This window comes from Staurois parvus, unplaced genomic scaffold (genome assembly GCF_062004578.1).
Source record: "Staurois parvus isolate SC_StPar_1 unplaced genomic scaffold, SC_StPar_1.0 ptg000159l, whole genome shotgun sequence".
NCBI lineage: Eukaryota > Metazoa > Chordata > Amphibia > Anura > Ranidae > Staurois > Staurois parvus.
Window position 1 is genome coordinate 466,645 of NW_028317955.1, and position 16,519 is coordinate 483,163.

General features: G+C 42.9%; 1 protein-coding gene across 1 annotated transcript in view; it reads right to left on the reverse strand.

Annotated features, from left to right (window-relative positions):
* Positions 1-12,027, reverse strand: part of MYBPC3 (myosin binding protein C3) — a 173,023-nt gene extending 160,996 nt beyond the window's left edge. Inside the window, exon 1 of the mRNA XM_089675793.1 lies at positions 11,871-12,027. Within this exon, the coding sequence (XP_089531919.1) occupies positions 11,871-11,895 (25 nt within the window). The 5' untranslated portion in view covers positions 11,896-12,027. The remainder of the gene's footprint in view (positions 1-11,870) is intronic.
* Between the last annotated feature and the right edge of the window lie 4,492 nt (positions 12,028-16,519).

A 16,519-nucleotide genomic window follows, 5' to 3' on the forward strand; every position in this document is an offset into this window, starting at 1 on the left:
GGTTGTAAACGGACAGGTGGTCCATTTAAATCTGATGACAGCGGGCTGTTTCCGCTCCACCTGAGCAAGTGGATCGCAGCCAGAGTTTGCCCCATGTGAAAGGGGCCTTCATTTTTTCTTTTATATCTTCCTGGAGTTCAGCTTCAAAAGTTTAAAATGGAGTAAAATTTGACTTTAACCACTTGCCTACCAGGCACTGATGGGCACTGATGAGGCTGCATTGATATGCGGCACTGATGGGCACTGAAAGGCGGCACTGAAGGCCACTAATAGGCCCAGGCCAATTTTCAGCTTTCAGTGCTGTCACACATTGAATGACTATTGTGTGGTCATGCAACACTGTGCCCAAATTACATTTTTATAATTTTTTTGAGACATACAGAGCTTTCTTTTGGTGGTATTTATTGCTAAACATTATTGCTAAACAAACGAAAAAAGACCAAATATTTTTAATTTTTTTTTGTAGCTTCTGTTATAAAATTTTGCAAACAGGTAATTTTTCTCCTTCACTAATTTGTGCTGATGAGGCTGCACTGATGGGCACTGATATGGAGCACTGATGGGTACTGATAGGCTGTACTGATGAGGCGGCACTGTTGAGGTTGCACTGATAGGCTGCACTGATGGGCACTGATGAGGCTGCATTGATATGTGGCACTGATGGGCACTGAAAGGCGGCACTGAAGGCCACTGATAGGATGGCACTGACTGGTGGCACTGATAGGCACTGGCTACCGGCACTGATGGACAATGACTGGCAGCACTGATGGACACTGTTGGGACTGCATTAATGGACACATTTGGGACTGCACTGATGGACACTGTTGTGGCTGCACCGAACCCCCCTTAGGGCTACACTGATGACCCCTTGGGGCTGTACTGATGTCCTCTGATGTTTAAATACACTTGCAGATTACCATCTCTCCTCACGTTATGACAGCGTGAGGAAAGTACAGCCGATACCCTACAGCTGATCACGTGGTAAAAGGGCACTGTGATTGGCCCTTTACCATGTCATACGATCAGCTGTGTCCAAAGACACAGCGATCACAGAGCATGCCGTGTGCGCCTCAGGGGGCATGTAGGAGGTGCGGTTCTGAAGGACGTCATATGACGCCCTCCCAGAACTAGGCGACAGCTCTGTAGCCATCATTTAGCTATAGCCTGGTTGTCAAGTTTTAAATCAGACTTTGCATCAAATGCAAGGACCACTTATTAACTAGCCCATCCACCCATATTAAAAAATGCTAGGTTCAAACAAAAAATTAATAAAAAGAAGAAAATAAAAAATTCTGACCCTAAACCCAACTTTCAGCCCGGCTCAAGGATACGAAATCATTGTACCAAATTGCATTCTGCCAGATTTGGGGTCTTCAGCTTTCCCAGGACCTCAGGAAAAGGCCAAATGATGTCTCCCTTGTTTATGCCAGCTTGCTGGAAGTTGAGGTGTAAGGTAAGAATTTTATTCTTTTTTAAACCAATTTGAAATTTTACTTTCAACCGGAAGGGTTAGTTCACCTTTACAGAAAAAATGGAAAGGTGAACTAACCCTGTGCACCCTCCCTACCCCCCCATCTCCACTATACTTGCCTCTGGGGATGCTGAGCTGTCAGTGCCCATGCAGCCTGTCCAGTGGTCCAGAGAACTGAAATCTCCAATCTCCTCCCTGTTCTCTGAGCAGCACACCCAGGACAGATCAGAGTGGTGCTCTGTGCCGGAGCTGACCAATCAGAATCACTCTGGTCTGTCCTGGAAGCACTGCACAGAGACCAATTGTGTGGGCAGCTCAGCATCACCTAAGGTAAGTACAGTGAGATAGGATGGTGGGGGGTGCAGGGTGTACAGTGTTAGTTCACCTTTTCATTTTATTTGTAACTATTTTTTTTAAACTAGTGTTTTGTTTTTTTTCAAGTGTTGGGGCAGCAGCTAAAAAGCAGCTAAACATTTTTTTTATTCAAGGTTCACTTTAATATTCCATTTTTTTTGTAAGGCACTTAGCTTGTTTACTTAAAGTAAAATATACTTCCTTTTTTTATATCCTTTAGATTCGTGTTTAGCTATTTACAGGATCTATTTTATTTGATTTATTTTGTGTGAATACCTTGTTTTCAAGACTATGGGTATGAAAACAAGTCAACCACATGGAATACAGAAATACAGGGGATTTTTATACTGAGGTTTTGCTTCCCTTTGCACAAACAGCCATGTGGTGGGTTAGCAATCACCTGTACAATTATTTGGAGATTACTTAGTTTTAATATTTTAAGCCAGTTTAGGACCAAAAAAGATGAAACGGTTTCTAAGACCTCTGCAATCCCAAACGTTAGCTCGCAGGTGCTCACTCCTCCAGAGTTTGTCTGTCCCATACACCATTTAGCGCACACCTCTGAAGGGTAAAATGCACTTTATTGTTCAGCACATGCACAAACACAGAAACACCACCCAGGATCCTTTAATTGGGGCTTTAATTGTAGACCTGCAAGATTAAGCCCCTGTAGGGGACGAAACATGTTAGAGAGAAGATCCTGGGTGGAAAGTCTGTGTTTGTGCATGTGAACAATAAAGTTGATTTAACCCTTTGCAAAGGGTGTGTGGCTGTAGGACTTTGCCAAACAGGTTAGGCCCAGTTAAAAAAAATGTTCTTTGTGACAGAGGAGCGTTACTTTGGGTGCCAAAGATGTTGAAGCATTAACCTTCCCCTCAGTCATCCATACCTCGTTGCGAAGTTAGTTTTTGAGAAGTCCTAAGCTAAAAGCCCCAAATACTCACCTGGGTCATCTGCTGCATCGGATCCTGAGTCTTTAATCTTCTTCAGTGCAGAGAAAGAGGGGTCCTTCTCTTGGAGTTGATGCTCCTGCCTGGGTGGTATGATCATGACCTACTGACTGTCCAGCAGTGGGGTTCTCTTGGATTGCACAGCTAGATATGAACCTGGTTGATGTGAACAGATATTGTGCTGGATTCACCAGGTTGCCACTCCTGGAGGCTGTATCAATGAGAACAGACATTGCAGTTAAGTAAGTAAAAAAGATTCAGAAGATAATTTGTTTTTTCTCTGTCACAATGTTCCTTGTGACAGAGGAGCGTTACTTTGGGTGCCAAAGATGTTGAGACATTAACCTTCCCCTCAGTCATCTATACCTAGCTGTGAAGTTAGTTTTTGAGAATTCCTAAGCTAAAAGTCCAAATACTCACCTGGATCATGTGCTGCAAACCTGGGTCATGTGCTGGGTCAAATACTCACCTGGGTCATGTGCTGCATCGGGTCCTGAGTCTTTAATCTTCTTCAGTGCAGAGAAAGAGGGGTCCTTCTCTTGGAATAGATGCTCCTGCCTGGGTGGTATGATCATGACCTACTGACTGTCCAGCAGTGGGGTTCTCTTGGATTGCACAGTTAGATATGAACCTGGTTGGTGTGAACAGATATTGTGCTAGATTCATTAGGTCTCCCCTCCTGGAGGAGGCATCAATGAGCAGAACAGACATTGGAGTTAGGTAAGTAAAAAAGATTCAGAAGATACTTTGTTTTTTAGGACGCTGAATGAGTGAGAGGAGATGGTAGGGAAGAACATGGAAGGATGGGGCTCTGCTCAGAAATGTGCTTTAAAGAAGAAGGAGAGAATATCTATTTATATCTAACCTGTCCTTGAGCAGTTAGAATTTGTTAAGGGCTCGTTCATAATAGGTGCGGTGACTGGTATTTATCTGCATTGGATCAACGCCAGTAATCACAAGGGCACACAGAAGACAATTGTTTTCTACGTTCACACTGCAATGGAGCTCCTGGGTGCCAAGCAGTGCAGTGCCGAAAAATGCATAATTTATTAATTTTTTTGCAATGGACCAGAGCTCACCTGAAGGCTCTGTGTACTGTACATTTCTGCGCACCTCAGCTGAGCTGCAGTGGATAGAAATGAATGGGATGTAATTTTGATATTTCAATAAAGTTGGAGAACAAAAAAAAAAGAAAACATAACTATGCAGTGCTATGTGCTTAAATGTGCATCGCATCATCCCATTCAAAGACCTTCAACTAATAGATATCTGCACAGTACAAATTTACATTCTCCTGAGCAGGCTGGTGTGAATAGGCCCAAAATGGGAAGTCTTAGCTATAAATACGAGGGACATTCAAGTCAAACTGGGACTTTTGAGTTTATATACTAAAAGAACAAATTTCAAGGAGTGAAAACTGCATTTATTTTTCAGCATATTCCCCTGCTACATTTATACACTTATCTCAGCGTGTAACTAATGCCTGGAAATCATCGGCATTGAAAGATTTGTCAGTACGCCTGAACCATCCTAGGACAGTCTGCTTCACTTTGTCATCAGTGAAGCAGAGAAAGATGTGTCTCTTGTGAAATCTCAGGACAGGTTATGCATTGATTATCCAGGATCAGGTGTTCCACGGGCTGAATGTTCACAGGAATGACTGCTGTTGGCTGGAAACCACCACGGCCGGGATCGTCACCGAAGGATGTATGGCCATCTTTGAAACGTTTACACCATTCAAATGTCTTACTGTCTCATCACCATACTGTGCTTGAAGTCTTCTGTGGATATCCACGGGTTTTACGAGAAACTTCATCACCACACGTTGTTCCTTTCACGCACTAACACTGTTGTCTACCATCTTGATTAACGGCCACTGTACTGGCCTGTGACATGTGCTCCGCCTATCAGTAATAGGACACACTTGCCTCTTACTACTGAGTATAGTACCGCCACGCTAGCATCCCCTTTATACCTGTAAAATGAAAAGTCCTGATTTGACTTGAATGCCTCTTGTACCTGTCCCTGGGGTTCTACTTTAAAAATGCAGCAAGGGATTTTTCGGGCAGTTGGCCAGGGGAGAGGTCAGTAAAAATAGGTTGCTAAGCTGCAGTTTTTCTGCCCCCCCGGATTGTAACAATATGGCTGAACTTTGCTTCGAGGCATTTTTAACTCTGTGTGCAGAGTTTGACCTGCAGCACCACAGTTGTGGTGTAGTTCCACAACATAAAATTGCTGTTCAGCAATTTACAAATACATTGAAAAAAGCTCATGGAGCCCATTGTACAGACCTTCACCAAGAAATGTTTATTGATTACAAAAAGTCCCATAATACAGAATTGTTTTAAGGCCACAAAGGGCATCTTCATCAAGGTATATTTGACACAAAAGGCCCTGTGTGGTCCCAGAATATTACATAATTATTTCTGTGATCAATAAAAATAGCTTGGTGAAAGATAAATCTGAGGTGGAAACATACAGTATGTTCTTCTCTGAGGACTTTCTGTAAGCTAGATCAGGAGTCCTGAATATTCCAACTCTTGTCTCTGTTCCTGTCCACTGGGGACTGTTGGGTGGTATCAACAGGGGTGTATGTAGGTTTTGTGCTGCCCTAGGCAACACAAAAATCAGCCATCCCACACCCCCTATGGAGAGAGCCTGACACCGACCAACGCCACCCTCTCACCCCCGTGGAGGAGAGAGCCTGAGACATTGACCAACAACACCCCTGCCCCCCACCTGAGAGAGCCTTCCATTACCGTTGCCCCCCATACACCGCCTTCTCCACCTGGTGAGAGAGAGAAAGACACTCACATTCACAGCTCCAGACATCCTCGGGAATGAGAGTCGGGCTCTATACTGTCAAGCAGCCCACAGCTTCTTTGGGATCCCACCTGATCTCCATGCCGTTTGTGTCCCTACTTCAGTCCCTTCTTCCAGGGGGAAGCGCTGCCCCCCTGAAAAATGCCGCCCTAGACAAATGCCTTGTTTGCCTTGTGGTAAATACACCCCTGGGTATCAAGCACCTTTCTGTGTTTCTGTCGTTCCGTTATATTCTCCATAAGATAAAATACATTTAAAAAATCCAAAAGGGTTAGTGGGGCCCAGAACTGGATTAAAACCAAACAAAGTCATAGGCAATATAATAGCTTTGCTCCCCTACCCCAGGTCACCTTCCACATATGTGCCCTGTTCACTTTTTCCAATAAGACAAATACTCACAAATAACCTCAATGAAACCTTCTCTAGTACCACTTTATTTTTTTAAGCGTACAGACACACAAAAACTATTTCACATGAACCTCAGGTCACCCCCCAAGCCCTAGGCACCCGGTTAGGTTGTATTGTGGGTGATCCAGCTTTACTGAAACTACCTATATTGGTTTCAGGGGCAATGAAGATCCAGTGTTTTACTAATAAAGTGATATAAAAAAAGACAGCATCTTCCAAAAACGGAAATATCTGAAATACTAAAATGACAAGGACCAATAATAAGGCAGTACAGCCTGCCCAACTGTACCAGGCACAGGACTCAACAGTTCAAAACGAAGGCCCAGGCACCTGCAGATGATGCAGGAAGGATGATTGCGCTGCCTTGTTGTAGACCCTGATTCTCTTGTGCCTCCCCCTGCAGCGCTGTTGGCTTTTCCTCCTCTCTCTACCTCCTGTTCGATACCTGCACCCCCACCTCCTTGCTGTCCCCCTTGCTGCCCCCCCCCCCCTCTGCCACAGCTTCCCTCCTTTTGTCTCCCACTGGCAGCTACTGCAGGCACACAGGGGATTGGTTTCAGAAAGGAAAGCAAGGAAAAGAGCTGAAAAATGTGTCAAAATGACCAGCCCTTTCCTTTCCTGAATGAACACAGTGAGAGATCAGTACTGATCGTTACTGCGTCAATTCATCACTGAAGCATAGTAAAATGTGTTTAGTTTGTAAATGACAGGAAATAACTCAGCACAGAGCTTCTCCAATTCATTCACTGTCCAATGCAACTGAAGCTGCAGAGAAAGGGACTGGGGAATCTCTGTCCTCAGTCCCTTTCCCTGTCTTAAATTGAGATATCAGGGGTCTATTTAGACCTCTAATTTTTTACCAGAGCCCCCCAACAGGGCAGGGAAAAAAAATTATATAAATAAATAAAACTAAGATTCTAAGAAAAAAGTAAAATTCTAAAAGATAATAAAAATAAATAAGGACTGGTTCAAATGTACTTTGCTGTCTGAAGAGAGATCAGCATTTGGTCAGCATGTTGCCTCCTCACTGTCTGCTTTAACACCGCAACCATGGGCTTGTTCACTTGGTTGCGGAATCTTTGCGGCGCTATTCATTTGAATGGATTTTGTTCAATGGGAGTATAACTTCAGCCGTGGCTGCAAAGCATCGTGGCTGTGGCATTTTACTGAAATATCATTTGATATTGTTGGGGGGGGGGGGAGCCGTCAGGTAGGCTGTACTAGGCCCCATGATTTCTAGCAGCAGCAGAAAAAAATGAAATTCCACGCACAGGGCCACAACTTTCAAAAAGCCATTAAACATAATTGACAAATTGGTTTATGTTAAAAAAAATTCTAACATACCCCTCCACATACCTTATCTGCTCACTTAGCATAGGTGTTGTGTGGATGACTATAGTTACCTTTGGTACTAGTTTTTCGTTTTTTTTAAACTTTTACATGCATGCCTACTGCCTGTTTTGTCCTATTTCTTTGTTTATTCTTGATGGCCTCATCTCTTTTGTACTTTTGAAAACTTTCAATAAAGATTTAAAAAGAAAATTCTAACATGTACCGATACATTTATCAAATGTTAGGGAACTGAGAACATAATAGTTGACTGGAGCAGTATTTTTAAACACACAGAAAGCAGTAGGTCACATAGCAGACCTCAGTCACATATGTCATTCTCGTTGCTAGACCTTTACATACATTTTTGATAAGGTTATTATAGGCTGGTTCACATAGTATCACTTATTTACCTTTAACCTACAGTAGCTCCCTACTATGTCTTGTATATCATGAGCCATAAATACCAACATTTTCATCTCCCCAAACTGACATGCAGCTGCCACATGATTTATAGCACTGGCCCTAGGGACATATGGGCAATTATTAGAATATCCTTTGGTCCAGGTTTTCACCCCTATGATATATACATTGCTACTATAAATCAGTATTCTGTATGTAGTCCTACTTTAGAGTATATGGAAGAGTTGGTTCTGGCCAGCTCAGTGGATTGCTACAAAAAAGTCCTGGATTATTTCTTAGATACGCAGCATATAACTGGATACTAACATTTATAGGTAAAGTTGATCCAGGGAATATCTGATTGCCTCTCGGGGGATCAGGAAGGAATTTTTTTTCCCAGCAGGAGCAAATTGGATCATGCTTTGCTGGGTTTTGTTTTGCCTTCCTCTGGATCAACTGTGGGTATAGAATTACAACTTTTTTTTGTTCTATGGTTGAACTGGATGGAGTTCTGTCTTTTTTCAGCCAGACTAACTATGTAACTATGGGCTAAAACCACTTAAACAATCGGTTCACTGAAAAATTATATTAGTACAATAGTATATATTTTTTTATTCAATTACATGCTTTTTTGAGGCAGAACTCCATTCTCTCAATCAACATTGACTATTTGTAATCCTTATGCTGATAGCATTAGTATGTATATTATATTCACTTGTTTTAAACTTATTTTTACATTTCTTCAGTTACTCCCTGGTTTCCATATTCCCCTGGTTTGGTGTATATCCCAGGTGTCTTCAGGAGGGGAGGAGTTTTCTCAGCTAATCACAACCTCTTGCCTGCATGCCTGAGCTAAGGGTAGATGGATTCCAGGAAGTAAAGTTTACATGAATCATCTGCCCTTACTAAAAATGGCCACAGCTAGAAATACTAGGGGTGTTTTCAAAGTGATTTCACAGCAAAATATAGCATGGAGACATGGATGAATGGGTGAGATTGCCATGAATATTACAAATGAATTAAATAGTGTTTTTGGTTTGTGGTGCTCAGATGCAGTGTAGGTTTGCTTCAACTTGTAGAGACTGTAGGCTTCCCAGCTGCACCCACACGCTGCATTCCTAGTAAGGGTAATGCTCATCCTGTTTTATTCCTAATTTATGTTATTATGATAATTATCATTGATTTAAAGATCATTCAGCATTCAGGGGTTGGCCATACACATTGATTTGGTTGATCAACAATTGGATGCTTCAATATTCATAATATAATAATTATCAATCATTTTTACTAGCATTTTATTTAGATTTTTAAAACCCATTTAAACTGATTACTATTACTTTTGATTATGATTATTTAAACTGATATTATAGTATCAATTTAAAGATGGTAGCTATTGGCTAGGCTTTAAAATGCCAATCCTTTTGAAGCTGGCTGTGATATATAGAGCAATTGGTTGATTTTTCAGTTATTATTTTCAGTATTTCTTTATTTTTTCCAATAAACGTTTGAGAATGAAAGCAAGTGGACTGATACAGGCAAAATCGCCACTTGTGCTGCATCAAATGGCCATTTCAGGTAGCTGAACAATTAAAATGTTAACACCGAATGGGTGATTGCATGAAAATAAAGATAAGTACAGCCAGCATAGAACTGCAGCTGGAGGGATGAGACTAGGTGGGAAGGGCAGAGATGGGAGCTGGTCTCATCACTGAATTTCCAAGATAACAAAGAGGTCACCATATTGGATAACCTACCAGATTTTACACATCACTAGGACTAGTCAACCCAAGAAACATTGGTTGGATTCATTTCTTTCTTAAAGAGCAACGCCAACCAAAACTCAATAGGTGGAGGGTTGTGGCATAACATTTGCAATGGCTTCCTTATCCCCTTTCCCTGAATCCTAGAAAGCAACACCAAGCATACAATACGAAATGTAATGTAAACTGTAGTGTTGGTAACATAATTAATAAAACCTTCTTGTTCCAAACAGAAGAGCTTGGTAGGAGCTTAAGACAGAAATATGCATGGAGTAATAGAGTTTGTCTTCTACAGTTTTCTTCTGTTTGATATGTGATCACTGCTAACCAAGGCCCTAAATGTTGCAATACGGCAGCCCAGACATGAACCAGTCTTGAAATCTAAGCCACAAACTTCACAGTTTACTAAGAAAAAAGAAACATAAAAACCAACAGCAGCATTTAGCAATAATTCCCTCAGCATGAGACGAAAGCTGACCTTCCCCCCCCCCCCGAGAGAGACCTGGAGTCTGTCGTTGCTGACATCCCACTCTAAAAATGCTAGTTGCCTCGATATCATGTTGATATGGTTTTCAGTCAGTGACCCAGAGCAATTATGCAGATAAGGTCATCTACCTTTACTCCGACTCTCCTGATCTGCACACTTGCTTCAGGTAAGTGACTCAGGAGGTCAACATTTGGAACCAAATCCTTCTTTCTTCCTCAGTTGTCCCTCTTTTTGGTATAATATACTGAGCTCTATACAAAATATATTATTTTTATCAAGCAAATAGTGTTTTACTGCACTAAACCAATCACCCAACCTCTATGCTTGAAAAGCCAGTAGGACGGAACAGTAGTCGTAAAAAAAGCAACCGGATACGTATTCATTCATTGAGGTCCTTGTAACCGAGGGTGGGGGGATGTCAGGGGTGTGTCTTTTGCCTACATACTTTGAGGGAGATTTTCTAAAATTGCTTAACTTAGAATCTGGTGCAGCTTTTCATGGTAGCAAATTAACTTCTGCTTGTTCAATTAAGCTTTGACAATAAAACTTGGAAGCTAATTGGTTTCTATGCAGAGCTGCACCAGATTTTTCACTCCCCCGTTTTTAGTAAATAACCCCTTTTGTGCCATAACGTATCCCTTTTTCCCATATCAAAAAAGTTGGGAAATATGCAAATCCATTGTGCAAAACAAAAATAACTCAACACAAAACTATTCTACCACTGTACCACTATCTCCTCCCTCCTAGATTGTAAGCTCAAAAGAGCAGGGCCCTCAAACCCCTCGTATATTGTTTTGTTACTGTATTGTCTCATGTACTGTCCCCCACTATAATGTACAGCGCTGAGCAAACTTTTTGGCGCTATATAAATACTGTATAATAATAATAATTCTACATCCAGCTACTGGAAAATGAAATGCTGACTTCAAACATCACAGAATAGCTAACAAATGATTACTTTTCAATTACTCTATATCAGAAATGAATGAGCTATGTTGGGGAACTACATATCTCAGCTTGCTCTTGGTCATTTAGTTCTACAACTAATCTTACATGGGTGGATTAGCTGCAATGAAATTTTAGACTTCCTCAGATGATAATGTGTCCATAAACAGGCTGTTTCTGATGTTCAAGGCCACCACATATCCACTTTGGTGTCAAACAGCTGACTTGAACGATCATACATAGTTCCCATCAGCACTTTTATGAGGCTTTGATATGATGATAGTATTTTGCCTTGTGTATTTCATTCACCACCCACTCAGAACACCATGTGTTAGAATTGTGCACCACCCAAGATGGGCAAATGAGTCACAGTCTGGAGAAATGTCAACTTGTCATTTCTGCTGTATCATCAGCATTACAATCTTAAAGCATAATAAACTTGTTTCTAGCATTGATCCAGCTCTGCAATAGATGCTTAGTAGTAAATCCTCCCATCCTATGCCAAAGTATAGTACGTATACCCCAAGTACATCTTAACTCTTCCCCTACCATTAGACTATTTATCTATCTAATCCTAGCAGCTAATCCTTGAAATGGTAGGAATACAAAACGATGCTTGTAATAGCACGTTATTCTACAGCCCTCAATGTACACATATATGTCTCAGATGGCCGAGGTTGGTACAGCTGTTGTAATGATATACACAGGAATTTGACAGTTCATTAAATATAATCTGATTTCTCTAACCCAGCCCTGGGAGATCTAGTCACACCATGGCCAGATGTCATTTGAAGGTGACCCATCAAAGTCCAAAGCAACATGCAGCTCCTGACGGCTAAGTCTGCATCTCAAAACATCCCAGGTAGTTTAATTTCATGGTTATGACTTCTGAATGTCCTCCTTGTAAATTACATAGTGGCCTCCCAACTTGTCCCATGTACCTGTTTTCTTTGCAGGCTCGGGCATCCTTGCTCAGCCTGGACAGAAACACCCAGAAAGAGGTCAACGAGCTCAGCAGTAGCACTCTAGTCCGTAGCAGAGGCTGGAATGAGTCTACTGAGATTTACAGACCCCTTAAAAAAGTAAGATAGAGAGAAACCCAATGTGCTCCACCCCTCCCTCACTCTCTCCTGTTGTCACACAGTCCTGTCACCTTCTCAGCAGCAGACCTCACTTGACAGGATATATCAGCCGAGATATATATAGCCAAGCTGCCAGTGCCTTGATGTTTGCCCTCTGGTCCCCCTATGGTTTTGTGCCGTCTAGAGGGGTTTCTGGCCTGTATGAGGACCATTGTCCCAATCAAGGCTGGCATCATGGGTCTGACATCAGCACCTAGGCTAGGTTTATAACCCTCAGAAATATCCAGCACCGCTCTCATTCGTTCTGGTCACCAGTGTGTCCTCATCACTTGCTGACTCAAACAGCCATGCTGATAGCTCCTGTCATTTTGCAGCTGACCTTGTGTATGTACAAAACACGTACCCAACCTATACAGACATTACATGTAACCCCCAGCAAAAGTTTTATCGGAATAAAAAGGAAGGCAGGAAAAACTTCAATCCCCAGTTGGACTGTTTTCCTTCCACTTATCTATGGATAGAAAGAAAAAAGCGAATGTAAAAGAATACATTCTGACAACAGCATAGCCTGTACAGTGTGCGTTATATATTTAGTCTCTAGTTATTTGAAGCCTTTTTAGGACTCTACGCTCTACTACAACCTTTACTGCTGTGCCATATAAATATTGCAGTTTTCAATTTTTTTTAAGACAAGCAGTATTTACTCAGTAGGACTTTTTTGGCGCCAGGCATTAATACACATTTTTCTATTTTCTATTTATATATATATGTATATATATATATATACATATATATATTGATATAATTTTTTACAAACGAAAAGACCCTCTATTGTATTCAAACATATTCAAAATATGCAGACTTATACAGACGCGTCTATTAAAATCCCTAGTAGCACACTTACCACGTATTTAATATGTTATTAATACTTGGCAGCAAAAAAGTATAGGTCAATTTTCTATGTCTTTGGTATCATAAACTAACACCCACCAATCTGTTTTAAGTTAAACTTTTTTTATTGTTTTTATTTTGGTATATTCAATGAGTTTTATATTTTTGACAAGGTTACTTTCAAACCAGTATAGACATAACAAATATGAAATTACAGAGGGTAGGAAGGTCAACCTCTCTGGAATACCGTGTTTCCCTGAAAATAAGACAGTGTCTTACATTATATTTAGGTAAATAAAATGCACTAGGGCTTATTTTCGGGTAGGTCTTATTTTTATTGACTTTTATTTATTTTTATTCACTTGGTGACACCCCCTCCGACAATCCCCACAGGATGGATCGGATCTGCGGAATGAGAATAATGGATCATAGTCCGATCCCTTATCCTTCCCAATCCGCAGATTTGATCCATCTTGCAGGGATCGTCGGCTTGCAACCTAACCAGGGGCGGACTGACAACTCATGGGGTCCCCGGGCAATAGGGGATCATGGGGCTCCTGTGTCCTTGCCCAAACTCAAAAAAGCCTATGAAAATGGTACCAGGGGCATCTCATGGAGCCCCCTACTGACCCTGGGCCCTTGGGCAGTGCTCGAGCTTCCAAATGTTCAGTCTGCCCCTGAACCTAACTGATCTCTCCACCAGCTCCACAAAAAGGTAAGTTTTAAAGCAAGCCCCCCCCCCCCCCTCTGCCTTCTCTCTCTCTGCCCTCTTTCTCCCCCCCTCTCTCCCCCCTACCTACTACATGAAGCTGCAGTGCTGTCACCAGGGTCAGGGGATTACATACTTACCTGCTGCATACTCTGCCGGCCCCTCCAGCACTACGACTTCAGCACCCATGCCAGGGATGTGGACCCGCCCCTCTGCTGAAACTCTGAGCAGGAGAGGTGTCCGAAGTGTCTGCCTCACTGTCCGTCCCCTCAATTCCTGCTTATTTCAGAAGCGGCACCTACAGGGATGGACTGAGCCTCTCATGGGGCCCTGCAGTGACCCCGGGTCCTCGGGCAGTGCTCGAATGGTCAGTCCGCCCCTGGTGGAGGTAGGTCTTATTTTTGGGGGAGGGCTTATATTAGCGGTACGTCAAAAAGTACCGCTAGGTCTTGCTTTCGGGGAAACGCGGTAGCGGCAAAAAATTTTTTAACTGATACTCAGTTTACAATTTGTACAGTATTATAATTGATTTATAAAGTAAGCAAATGTAAAGCCGACCATACACAGCTGTAGCTTCATTTGAACATTTATAGAAAAGTAACTCCTCAGAACATTCTTTATTGCCATTATTATGTCAACTGATTTTGTTTAGCCCGTTCCTAACCCCAGAAACCACTAAACAGCTCATCCACTCCCTCATCATATCACGACTCGACTACTGCAACTCCCTCCTCACTGGCCTGCCTCGCCGCTGGCTATCCCCGCTTCAGTCCATCCTGAATACGGCTGCCAGACTCATTCACCTTTCCAACCGCTCCATCTCCGCCACCCCCCTCTGCCAATCCCTCCACTGGCTTCCGATTGCGCAACGGATCAAATTCAAAATCCTAACACTGACGTACAAAGCCGTCCACCACACTGCCCCGAACTACATCACCGACCTAATATCCAAGTACTGCCGAGCACGCACACTCCGCTCCTCACAAGACCTCCTTCTCTCTAGTTCCCTGGTCTCCTCCTCCCATGCCCACCTCCAGGACTTCTCCAGGGTGTCACCCATCCTCTGGAACTCCCTGCCCCAACCCATCAGATTATCACCTACTCTCCTCTCCTTTAGGCGCATCCTGAAAACCCATCTCTTCAGGGAAGCCTACCCCACCCCCTGCTAACTTGCCGACCTCCTCCACTCTTCCTACCACTCCATCCCCCACAGCTATCTCCTCCTGTGCCACCATTCCCTCCCTCCTAGATTGTAAACTCGAAAGAGCAGGGCCCTCAATCCCCTCATGTTTTGCATTGTATTGTTGTTGTTCTGTCACACGTTCTGTCCCCCTTTGTAATGTACAGCGCTGAGCGAACTATTGGCGCTTTATAAATACTGTATAATAATAATAATATTAAAGAGGTTCCATTGCAGTATTATTTTTCCCAAAGAATAACCATGTTCACAGATACAATTTGGTTATTTAAGAAACATTTTCTCATCCTGCTCCATCGAATTTTCCCATCATGACAGTTGAAAAGCAATGTCAATTTGACCTCACTAAAACTTTGACAATCAAACAAACATTCCAAAAAGCTTACATTAGGGAATATTGTGAAATATACAGAGGCCTAGGTCAACTGGTAGATAAAGAAAAAATGGTTTTGCTTTGGTGGCCATTGTTGCCCATACACAGAGATGGGAAATAACATTTTGAGATGTCACTGGAATAGTAATAGAGTAATAGTAATAATCTTTCAATGGGGACATGAGGTGTGTTGTCAACTGTCTAAAATGGCATTTTCTTCATAGTTACATAGTTAGTCTGGCTGAAAAAAGACAAAAGTCCATCCAGTTCAACCATTAAAAAAAAAAAGTTATTATCCTATACCCACAATTGATCCAGAGGAAGGCAAAAAACCTAGCAAACCATGATCCAATTTGCTCCTGCAGGGAAACAAAATCCTTCCTAATCCCCCGAGAGGCAATTGGATATTCCCTGGATCAACTTAAAGCGGAGTTCCACTCACCGGTCAAAAAATAAAAGTCAGCAGCTACAAAAACTGTAGCTGCTGACTTTTAAAAAACAGCCACTTACCTGTCCCTCGATCACGCAGTGTGTCCCCCACAGCCCAATTCACCGGCCGTCCTGTATTCCAAGAGGCCGGCATCTTCAGTGTGGGCACCCGGCTGTGACAGCTTGTGGCTTCACAGCAGGGTACCCACTGCGCATGCGTGAATAGCGCTGCGCTTCATGAATGGTCCTGTAGTCTTCTGGGACCTGTCACGTGTCTCAAAAGACTACAGGGAGGGAGGGATGGAGGACACCTTCCGTTTCCGATTGCCTAGGCGAACGGACCGGAAGTGGGAGTGGGTACCTGTCAAAAAGACTTAAGCTGTGAAGGGCAGGTGCACACCATTGGTATCATCCACAAGAAACTTTATTGGAGACTGCCCAGGCAGACCATTGTTCTGCCATGGTGTGCTGCCCGAGCAATCTACAATACATTTTCTTATAAGTGGATATCACCCCCTGCATCAGATGTTAGGAGCCCCCCACCATCAGAAGTCCCCCACCCTCCCTTACATCACATAGCACCCCCCTTACCTTGTGAAGAAGCCGGGGGTGGAGCTAGGAAGCAGAAAGTGTAGGGTCTGGAGGAGAACCAGAGGAGGGCTGGAGTCACCTAAATGATGAGATCAGGGGAGGAAAAGACCAGGGGATGTTGCAACTGCACAGAGAGGGATAGGATCTGTGGAAGGAGTTCTGTCCTCCTCTCTGCTGCTGACTTCTAGGACAGGGGGTAGTTACAAGCCTCTTCTCAGCTGCACGGTAAAGCACAGGATCTAGCTGTGGAGTCCTCCTCTCTGCTGCTGACTGCTGAGACAAGGTGGGGGCAGAGACATGGGGTCAGTCACAGCTGC